The sequence below is a fragment of the Echeneis naucrates genome, chromosome 21 (assembly GCF_900963305.1).
Source record: "Echeneis naucrates chromosome 21, fEcheNa1.1, whole genome shotgun sequence".
Taxonomy (NCBI): Eukaryota; Metazoa; Chordata; class Actinopteri; order Carangiformes; family Echeneidae; genus Echeneis; species Echeneis naucrates.
Window position 1 is genome coordinate 5,614,661 of NC_042531.1, and position 11,872 is coordinate 5,626,532.

Consider the following 11,872-nt stretch of genomic DNA (forward strand, 5'->3'; position numbering starts at 1 on the left):
TCACAAAAAAACGGCATGAAAACAATTAAACAGTGTGAGTAAAATTCACCAGAAGACCTTAAATAACATGAAGAACAACAGCAGCTGTTGGTGGGAGCTACTGTGTTCAGAAGGGAACTCACTAAAACACACTGACAAGTGTATAAAAGAGAGTCGCTGATGGGCATGCAGCCTATACAAGCTTTAGGCTCGAATCCACTGAAGAAGTGGGAGGGTGCAGTGCATGAAATACCTGAGCCTCGCTTCGAGACCACCTTCACACTCTTGGACAGCGTGATGTACAGCAGGATCAGAAGAGGGCTGGGAGGTCTCATCTTCCCCCCCGTCCTCACAGCCTGAAAAGATAAAGGAGAGAGATTGAGAGGAGGGATGGCAGAAGAGAGAAAAAAAAAAAAGAGGCCGATCAGTCACTGCTTGTACATGAGATCAAGTACCTCCTCGTTTCTACAAGACAAGAGTAAGTGTCAGCGGGGAGGAATGTTTTGTAACGGCACAAACACTACAGCGTACGAGCACACACACACTTTGACACTTACATAATATTCTATATTCCCCTGGGGGATCTTTCGTGTAATGATTTCCTCTCATGATTGCAATTGAGAGGAGTTATCATAGTGGGATGTATTTCATGAGAAACCATTCCCTAAGATGCTGACAAATCAATAAAGAAATAATTGCATGTGTAAGAAACACCACTTTTAATCGGCAGCTTCATCAAAAAAAAAAAAAAAAAAGACCTTGAAGGGAATTTAAATGACCTGGTGACTCACAGAGATGTAGCAAATATCCCACCCATATCCCTTATCGGCTCATATATCAAATTAATTGATAGAGGTGACTCATTTTCTACTCCTCATTTTCTCAGAGTAAATCACATAATCTAACATGTAGTAATTACCTCCTAATATCCAGCTTTTGAAATAGAGCCAGTGCCGCTCCATAATTTAATGTTAAATGAAAACACAAAAAAAAAAAAAAACACCCAAAAAAAAAACAATACTCTATCAAAATACATCAACCTGTATTAGAAGCTTGACACACGAAACAAGAAACAAATCTAAATTGGTAAAAGTTTGAAATGATTGCCAGCTAAGCAGGAAAATTTCACGATTTTGGGAAATGACTTTCTTGCCGGGAGCTGGATCAGAGCATCAGCATCACTCTCATGGAAAACACTGCCAGCGGCTGTTTAGCTTAGCTTAACATAAAGACTGGAACCGACTAACCTGGCACTGTTCAAGAGAATCCGTCTACCAACACCTCAGGAGCTCACAAATTCAAATGGCAGTTTCTTGGTCAGCTCCTGCACGCTGCACTGGTCGCCTAGCATGTTCTTCCAGCAAGTAGTTTATTAGAAGAACACTTATAAAATGGCTGACTGGAATTTTTACAAATCAGTTTTAATCAAATTAAACAGGGGAGACGTAACATGTTAATTAGTGAGCACTAGCGCTGATAGTATGGCATCGACCTTTACATTTCTCTCCAGTCACATTTTTTCTCTGAGTTTGGTAGAGATCCATTTCCATGTGATGAGAAGACACAGTCAAAGTCACAGGTCTACTGAAGTTGTTGTGTGTGTGGGAGGAACCAGACACCCAACCAAAAATATAAGATAACAGGGGAAATGGAGCGGGATCATCAATTGTCAGACATATAAGAAACGAGGAACATAACACACAGAAATGAAGCCAATGAACCCGAAAGAGTGAGACAGGACCTTAGCCTTATGAGGCAGAAACTAGGCGAGTCAGGGCCAAAAGGGACTCTGGAGTCTGCAGCAAGTCACGTGCATCCCAGATTAGCATAGCTAATGAAAGGAGCCTCTCTCAGTGTGTTTACACGACACTCACGAGGCCCGCTCTCAAAAGAAGTCTTTCTCTACTCTTCAATCACATTCTACTTGGAAACGGCGTTCAGTCGATAAACACCGCTCTGCCAATAACATTCTCCCAAATGCCACAGATGAAGGACTAGCACCTCTTTGTTCATCTGAATGGCATTTGCAGATTATCTGGTCAGTTCTAAATGTGTGTTTTAGCTGTTCCTGTTACCCCTTGGTCAGTTTATTTTAGTGGTACACATAAATGAATCACCAACAAAAAAAGCTCTCAATTGTCCAAATGCTTTAAAGGTCAGAGTAGTCCTCATCTCAATAACCATACCTGTCTTTGGGCAAAAACATCCAACACATCCTTTCCCCTTGGATTTATTTCAGTGGCGGCAATATCAGCCCCGGGGGGGTTGGAGGGTGGGTTTGTAAGGGGGAGAGCTGCAGCTCATTTCAAAGGTTATAATCGCTGTTCCTGCAGTGGCCGGCTATGAATGACAACACCGTCAAATGTTAGGCTGGCTTTAAGAATAGTTTCCGTCAGATTGTCGAGATTACTTTGCAGCCAGACACCAACCTGAATAGCTTTAAACAACACCGTAGAAGAAGTAGGCTGTAATGGATTTAGGTCACAGCAAAATGTCAGTTTCACGTCACAATATTGTTTACACGATACATTTAGAAGATGCTACTGAACAACATCTACGTCAGCTGTTGTTAATATTCTGCTGACTTTGGTTAAAGTTGGCATTTGTCCTGACATTGAATCTTGGTGCCCAATATCACAAACTGCATTCGACCTACAGAGCTCCTTTGGCAAATGGAAACATTCAAAAAACCTCTTTTGTCCCAAGTTCGATCAGCATCCTCAATTCCTCTGACCAGCGCACAAAAATGGACTGTCTTGTTTTTTTTGTTTTGTGCCTAAATAAATAAATGTGTCACTAAATGTGTCAAACTCAAGATTATTTCATTTTGGAGTGCCCAAGTAAGGAAACATCCAGAATTTTGAGTAAGAGAGAAGTGCACCAATACACACACATACATAGGGTTGTGTAACCAACGCGGCAAAACTTCAAGATCTGAGAATCTGAGAAATGTATCCCCCCTTCCGTGGAAGCTGAGATTGCCAAAGAGGTCTGGTAAACAGGATGAAGCCTGTCCACACACACATAGGGTTAGACTTCAGTATGAAAAGGTATGTCATGTTCTATAATGGGGGATTTTGTCTGACTACATTGTTCGTAGGGCTGCTCTGAAAAAAAAAAAAAAAAAAAAAGATTCCTCTTTCTGCCACAACACAACACGAGATGATTAACTCAAAATAACTGGATGATTGGCAGGTTGTGTTTCTGGAGCTGCAGGACGGAGAGCTGTCTCCGTCACAGTCTGATTCCATACAACAATGTCAGTGACCCTTCCCTGTGTCCCAATCATGCAATGCCTTCGCTAGCTCAGTGGCTTTTGGGTCCCGCCTGTCATGACATCACTAGCTTGCCATCCCTAACTCACAATGGGGCATTGTGCGCTCCACATGACCCCCCACAAGCAACCAACACACCCCGTCCCCCTCTCCGCTCCCTCCGTTCTCCCAGTACAAAAACTATCTATATGTTAGAGTGCCCTATCCATATCACTGAAGCTTAAAAAAATGAATGTACTCTGTTTCCAGCCTTTTTTTTTGTTTGTTTGTTTGTTTGTTTATTCATTTATTTGCCCCCCCTTTGTTTGAGGTCAAAACATCGGTGTGCATTGTGTTTCAGATTTAAGAGAAATTTGAAATCTGGGTGATGCAAATGTGATCATTTCAACTGAAACAGAAACTATATTGAAGAGGGGAATCACAATATACCTTTTGCACACACACACACACACACACACACACAAAGCTCAAACAAGCAACTTCTAAGAGCTACAGTCAGACGAGCTGGCAGGTCAGAATAACTTCCATGTTTACTCGACAGAACAGGTTGCTTGCGGATGGACATATCAGTCTGTGGGCTCAGTGAAGCAGGATTTTCTGCTTCCTCAGTTTAGTTCTTGTAAAAGATGAAGTTACAAATTTGCAACAGATAAATGGAGAGTCAAATTGTTTTTCTAATCTCCATCACTCCATTTCTTCACCATTTTGTCAATGTGCTGGAATAATGTAGTAGTCACCTTTAAGATTCACTTCTCCCGAAGGCCAAGTCAAACCAACCAAAGGTTTGGTGAATCTATTTAAACCTTTCAAGGCTAATCTCCGTCTGTACAATTGAGTACTTTGTGATCCGATCACAACCAATACATTACATCCTTACAGGGGCGGCATGGCAAAAACTGTGCCAACCTGACTGAATAAAAGAAGGATGTGGGGCTATAACTGTTGGGAGAAGTGCATTCATATCTTCTTATTATGATCCAACATTCTGGATTTGCTTGTGCGATTAACTACAGCCAAGGTTTTTTTTCTCCGAGGCATCAGGAGCAGGTGTGTCTGAGGAGGCACACATAGAAGCATGGCGTGATACCCACGCTTCAGCGATGCATGAAGCTTGCACACATCACAGTAGCACACATGCCATTTGCCTGCTGCTTTTTAACCACAAAATGAGGGGCACGGCCCAGCACTTCCCGCTGGCTCGCCCCGACAAAGGGGCAGAGGAATTTACTGTCTGCTGCTATTGTTATGGGACTGTATCTCTTCCCGTCTTCCCCTAATGTTTCCAAAATTTAATTATCACCCCACTTTATTTGTTCCAAGCACACTCCCTCTGCTCCGTGGGCAGACACACAGATTCACAAATTACAAGCAGAACCCCCCACTGAAAACACTGGCTTTGCAGCTCTGTCACTCTACAGAACAGGCTGCTTGCTCTGCAGTATGCAGTTGTGCCACCTTAAAACGCAAAGAAAGCTCCGCCATCTTGGCATGGCAAGCTGTGTATGATTGATCATATTATTTAGGGTTTTAATCCAATTTTAAGGTACCTTGTGCACAACATTCATTTACCACTCGTAGCTTTCTGCTGTGACAGTACCAGAGACGTCAACGGTGAAATGCGCATTTAAAAAGGAGTTCATCTGAAACGTGGAGTGCAGCATTACATGTAAAACACTCTCTTCTTTGGGAAAAAAAAAAAAAGCCTGCCTACCTAAATTACTCCAACACTATTTGCATGCAGTTTTCATTCATCAAAAGATGATGTTTCCTAAGAGTGCTCAGAGAAAATATCTGTACCTTCACTGTTCCTGCTAGAGTGGAAGAAGGAAGATGGAGTCAAAGTAGGGTCACAGAACTAGGCCACAACTGTACCCTCCATGTACACAGCTGTAAATCCAACAAATTAAACTTTCTCTCACACGCACATGACAAGAGCCGTAGTGGTTTTTGATCAATGTTGCATGAGTAATAACTGCTGAATATTAAATGAGAATTCAGCAGGTGGAAGAATATTCTACAGCTAAATTCAGATTATAGCCCTACTGTCATAAAATGAGAATATTTATGTACAGTATATGTATGCCATCCTCCATTCCAAGAACCAATACATTATTTATATGCTCAAGAAGCCGGTGCCTGTACAAAGTAAGCTAACCTTTGAAACTATCCCCTGAGAGACGCATGACCTAAATAATAACATTGTGCATGTTGTACGCTGGAGTCAAACACTGCAATTAGAGAAGCAGTCAAAAATATTAAGGCGACTGCATCTCTTTCACTTTCACTGTAGTTGATCCTCCATCTGTAACTGCAGCTATGCTAATGTGCAGGGGAGTATGCAGACATAGATGAAAAAAAGTAACATAAACACAAAACCAAAAGCACGGACACGCAGATGAACACACACTAGTGAGTCATAGTTGTTTCTGTGTGTCACTGTGTCAAAGAGATTCACGCTGGGATTACTAGTAAACGGCACGGCACGCTGCAACTATGCTATCTGCGTATGCGTGTGCATTCTTGTGTTTGCCAGATGTGTCACAGTTTGAGTCAGGTTCCATGAATATTATGCTGCAGCCGTACCAAGAGAATCCCCCCGTAGAGTAAAACACCATAAGCTTGGTGGTCGGCCGAGTGAGCATTCTTTAAAGCACATTTGACCGCTTTTGAACATGGGCAGTCCTCATTAATCTCCAGAGGCCAGCCATAGGTGGTTAGAGTTAACGAGCAAGGCGCGGTGAGCTATGCCCTGCCTCAGTCCCAACATGCCCCTCTTCACTGAGTGAGATTAATTACCACACGGTTCTAAACCAATCCTCACTCCTGTTGCTCTGCTAACCTAGAACACTGATGCACAGAAACTGTCCGTGTGCTTGAAGAGCACATTTGACCACATAAAAATGCAACGCTGTGTACATAATTAATCAGAGAGAGCTTGAACGGAGGCTCAAGCCATTCGAGATCAGTGAAGAGCAGAGCTTGTGGGTTGTTGTGAGCGAGATCCAGGCTCAGGCACATTCCACCGGCAGCGAAGCATTTTCCTCCAGTTGTTGTTGAACGCTTTCAGCCATGTCCCCCGTGCCCAAGCCCACTGTCAGCTGTCCAAGGATGACTGGCTGCAGAGACGCTCTCATGCTTCTAGTCAATGCTGCCTTTGATGGAGAGCAGTGACCAACGCTCTCCTTGCCCATTTAGTGTACACACCCCACTGGGGGCAGCCGGACCACTACTGACACACAGACAGACTAAGAACACTGTCAGACATGAGCACCCGCAGACCCAGAAACACTTTCATATACATTTGTAGCTAAGCTGCTCTTACCATCATCCTTAAAGGGTAAGAGGCAGTTTAGCACATTTGTATTTAGTGATAATTTGCGTACATTTTGCAGATTATATTGGGATATAATTTGTTATTGTTTGCCTGATTAGAATTAGAATCCTTTACTGTCACTGTCAACATTGTCACCAACACTGACTGTGGAACTCAGTTTTTAGCAGCTCCACATAACAGCGAGAGGCACTCGAGACAACAGTAACATTATAACAACAATAAATAGGAAAAAAATATATATATAAAACACCAAGTCCTACAGTATAATAACTGATGGTTGTTGAAGTTGATACAAGAGTATTATGTATGATTTTAATGACAAAACATAGATAAAAGCTATAGTTATATCACAGCTACATATATACTACTGTCATTACAACACAATTAAACTTGAACAAATACAGCAAATATATTAAACTTGAATCACAATCACATTCACATTGTTTTACTGTGAACCAAATGTATGGTAACGTAAATGATTTCAGCAAGGCAAATGCAGATTGTTATTTGCATTATTATTGAAAAACTGCAATACAACGCGTGACTCTGTGCGATACAAAATGGTCCGGGTTGGTAAATAATCTTAATGAAGTGTAGCTTTGGATTTTGGATAGCTTGTGTTACATTTAGCTCATGACAAGATGCAAATTGTAAATCTTTTTTAAAATATTGTTTAAGGGAGATACAATGTAAATGTAATACGATTACCTTTAATGTTACTTCTAATAGTGTCAGCAGTAGTGATATAGACACCACTGGCCAAGTCTATGAAAGCATATATGGTGTATTGATAGCTTTTCTTTTTCAGCCTTTAAGCAGCTTGAAATGGTTCCACAACCCAAATGTGGAGGACTGAGGACTGTGTGCCCTTTTGTCGTGAATATGTATCCATGCAACAAAAGGGCGTATTGTTGCAGATTTTCTATCAACTTAAGTGAAGGAAAAATAGCAACAAATGCTCATTGATTTGTTTAAATTGATTTCTATTTTATCAGACATACAACATAATGTCCTTCATTTGCCAAATTGCAGTGTGGTATTGACAGCTGCTGTTAGAGGGCATCCAAGTATTCAGTGTAATGGCTGCAGACTTCTTTCATTGCGGAAGTGTTTCTGCACGCAACACAACATGTCTCCATCTTTGCATGTTAATTCAAATCACCTTCCATTTTGTGAGACCGAAACAAGACTAAGTGGTGGTAGCTTAACAAACCCGTTCATCTGTGCCAAGTGTTGCTGTTTTGATTTGAAGCAATGAAGGTAACACTCCTACGGCTCTGCACTCTGCTGCGTCACACAGCTTTCCATCTCACGCCACAAAACACACAGCTCTGAAGATGTGTTTCAGGATAACGTCAACTTCCAAATTGGAGTTTTTGTTTCTCCATCAGTACATGATTAAAAACAATTTGTAAGCCTGAAGGGAAACATGTGGGTCCTGGGGTTTCTATAACACAGTCCAAAAGTTTCATCAGTACCGTTTGATCACCACATAATGCACTCATATGTGGGATAAAGCGCAGAAGCTTGCCTGAAGCCTTTCAATCCTAGATTGAGTAAAAGTGTTGTGATTGGCTGTGCACGTCGCCTGAAGTTTCTGACAGACACACAGCTGCTATAGAGGAGCACATGCCACTGATGAGAAATCGGCAGCCGCTGTTTGCAGTGGGAGCAAATTGCCATATGTTGCAGACAGCAAAAAAAAAAAAAAAAAATACAGAAGCAATGAAAAAGTAAAGGGGGCACGCAGTAAATGGCATGGAAAAAAGCCCATGCATTTTCTATATCCCCCTCTTACCTAGCCTGTGGCAGTGAAATGTGCTGGTTGCGTCAATGTAACCGGTTTATAGAAATGCAGGAAAGTCCATCCTCTTGAACTAACAGCGTTTCTTTTTTAACCACAGCTCCCTGAAGACAAGAAATGCTGGCCTGAGCTGTTTTCAGCTGGAATGTGCATTTACGCATTGGTCTGTCAGAATCCATCCTATTGTCTAGAGGAGCCATCATGGTTGCAACGGAGCCTAAATGAGGCCAATAATGGTTCTCTGCCCCGTCCCCAGAGCCGTGCCTGTTTAAAAATCGATTCTATGGTTGACTAGGGACAGGTTAGGAGTGGAGAGAACTGGAGAAATAGAGAAGAAAGTGGTGGAAATAAGAGGAGGGCGAGAATGGTTGCAGAAGATAGTAATGAAGAGCAGAGAAAAAGGCATGCAAGTGTTCAATTATCAGGCATTGATGGTACCAGTGTATCAAAAATAGACATGTCATTTATAACAGTATCAAGATAAAGCTCTTTCATCAGGCTGCAGCCCAATATGTTTTTTTTTTTCTCAATATTCTTTTATTGTAATGATTGTGGATCTTAAAATAATCATCATTAAAACAATCTTTTGTCATACACAAATTCAACACATTACAATGGGCATACAACCATTGGTGTTGACACGTAGCGTATGATTCATTATTGCACTTCCCACACAGGTTATTCTGAAAATAAAAACAATTGTCTGGATTGCAGCACCTTGCTCTGGACTGTTTGTTGCCAGTGTGGGCAGGTCTTAAGGTAACAACATAGAATGTTAACTATTTGCTGAAGCTTTCATTTTGGTGTGAATGCACTGAAATCAATAAAACAAAAAGCGGAGTTTAAACTCCACCTCACCTCACCTGTGCAGTGTTTGTGAAGGTTGCACAAAAATGCAAATGGCTGACTTGAACTTCACCAAAAGTCACTGTTAATTCACTCTCAATGATGAATTATTTCCACCAAATTAATAAATCTTCAAAAAAAAAAAAAAAATGCACTGAACAAAGTTAGCCTACCTCACACACTTAAGTGCGTAAAATTGCGTGGAACTGAATCATTGTGAAATGATCTAATAACCTGTAGTCCCTAAGAACTTCAGCTGCACCGAAAGGTAGCAAGAACTTACTTCTTTCATGCCAGATATACAGTCACCACAAACACACAGCAGCAACTTACCAAACCGAGGCCACACCCGGCAGTGTATCACACACTCTCACGGAGATGGACACGTCTTCCTGCTACAGTTTGCTGCCTACAAAGAGCCTGAGAGTCTGTCAATTTTGGCAGAGAAAGATATATGAGCTCCATCAGCTACTGAACCAATGAGAGAAAGTTGTGGGTGTTGCACAACAATAACTACAGCCAACCAAAAGTCACAGGCGCGCGCGCACACACACACACACACACACACACGCACACACACAAACAAAGGACGCAATGGGTGGTATATAAAGGCCCTACTACACAGATGAGGTCCTATTGAGTGGATGATATCACACACTAGCTGGGGAAGAGGGGGTGAGTGCAGGGAGGGGGGGAATCAGAGGATGTTTAATTCAACATGTGCTCTCCTCATTATCTGTTGCTCTTATTTACACCTACCCTCCGTCTCACTCCCGTGCACTTCCTGTACATCTCCACGACCTTCAGATGTCTCCTGTGTTTAAACCTGACAACCTCACCTGTTTGTCTAAAGCAACCACTTGTGTTTGTGACACGGTGGGACTTGATGCCTACAAATAAAGCGCCAGAGGACTCAGCTCCATTACAATAGACAATAGACGTGTATAGATTTCTTCTTCGCACAGATGACGTCAAGGAACAGTGGTAGCCTGACACTGAAAATCCAGTTTTCATATCTGTAGTTTTATATATGCTGACGCAATCTGTTTTGTTTCGAGGTTTGTTTGTTTGTTTGTTTTTTTTTTTCCAACTAGACTATTTGGGATCATCTAAATTCAGGGAGGCTGTTTAAACTTTAATAGTTTAGGGACCAAAACGACTGTCAATTCAGAAATTTTATTTAAAACCCAGAGTATACAGACACACTCGAGATCATTGATTGTTCGCAGACCTGTATCCATTCTACAGTGCAGCTGCTGTGGGTCTCAGGCAAGAAAATGCCCTGCAGGGAACAGTCCAGTTATCTCAGATAGAATCTTATTAGTGGATTTGTGTGAACAGAAACAGAACTGTAAGGCTGAATTGTGTTTGTGTGTGTGTGTGTGCGTGCGTGCATGTGTGTGCATATATGTGTATGTGTATCCCTATTGTGAGGATATCCACGGTTTTGTCTGAGGAATGTGAAAAGGACATTGGTGATTGCTATCCTGCCCTGTGAATAGCCATATCTCATCATAGTGCATGTGTTCAGTATCTTTTGTGTGGCATATTATAATTTGGTACACAATACTACAATGTTACTGTCATATGATAGCAAAGCGTAACAAAACCAGAGGCAGAAACGAAGAGGTGTGTCGTGAGGGCCAAAGTGTAAGTCTAGTCACCTCACTATCTCCATCTCTCGCTGTTGGCTTTTTTTTTTTTTTTTTAACTGATACCCTGCAATGCCTGGGCAGGCTGATCTGCACTGGTGTGTGGATGGAGGGAGAAAGGACGGATTGGAGGAGGGAGGAGTAGGAGGAGAGGCAGCAGGAGAGACGGACAGAGAAAAAGAGGGGGAAAGGGGAGGCATGGCAGGGGCTGCAGGACTAGGAAAAGTGCCAGATCACTGCTGGAGCCAAGAACAGGACTGACTGGGCCTGCGTGTCAGATTAGTGCGCACACACACACACATGCAAGATGAGCAGACACATAGATGTCACTGACCTTCGACAAAACACACAGCAATGTCACAAGTCCAACAAACTGAGACGCTAACAAGCCATGTTCGTCTTTTACAGATCCAGCAGCATTTATACACACACGTTAAAATGTTTGAGCTTGTTTATTATGAGCTCTCCATATCCAAGAATATCAGATTTTAGCTCATCCCCTAACAAGGAAGCCATCTGCTGTTCTCAAGTTCTTGCCATGTGAGTGTGAGTGTGTGTGTGTGTGTGTGTTCGCGCGCACTTCTCTCCGAACTCGAGTGGATGAATGTTTAAAGACTTAACATTTGGCTGAGACTCGTACCTGCTCATTACTGACCAGTAGCACTAACAGCTATCATCCTGAACACAGTGTGCGCCCACATCAGAGATGCAGGACAATATTTCAGTCCCCGCTCCCCGGAGACTCATTGCACCATCGCACAAAACGCTGCAGCTGACAAAATAACAGGGCAGAGTGTTTCAGCCTTCGGAAACAAAAGAAACACCCCTCATTCTCCACTTCCTCCCTTCTCAGTGTCTCTATGTCTCTCTATCTATCCTCCTCTCTCTCCCTTGGCAATTTTCGCATGACCTCGACTGTGTTTTTGTCTTTCTTCCTTTATAGCTCTGAGCTGAGGCCATCTGAGTGGATTTCATAGACAAG

The 11,872-nt window shown here is 42.3% G+C and overlaps 1 protein-coding gene across 1 annotated transcript in view; it reads right to left on the bottom strand.

Moving 5' to 3' along the window:
• The window catches only part of il1rapl1a (interleukin 1 receptor accessory protein-like 1a), a 119,670-nt gene extending 119,347 nt beyond the window's left edge, over positions 1–323 (bottom strand). Inside the window, exon 1 of the mRNA XM_029530297.1 lies at positions 233–323. Coding sequence (XP_029386157.1) covers positions 233–314 — 82 coding nt within the window. The 5' untranslated portion in view covers positions 315–323. The remainder of the gene's footprint in view (positions 1–232) is intronic.
• Positions 324–11,872: the final 11,549 nt, after the last annotated feature.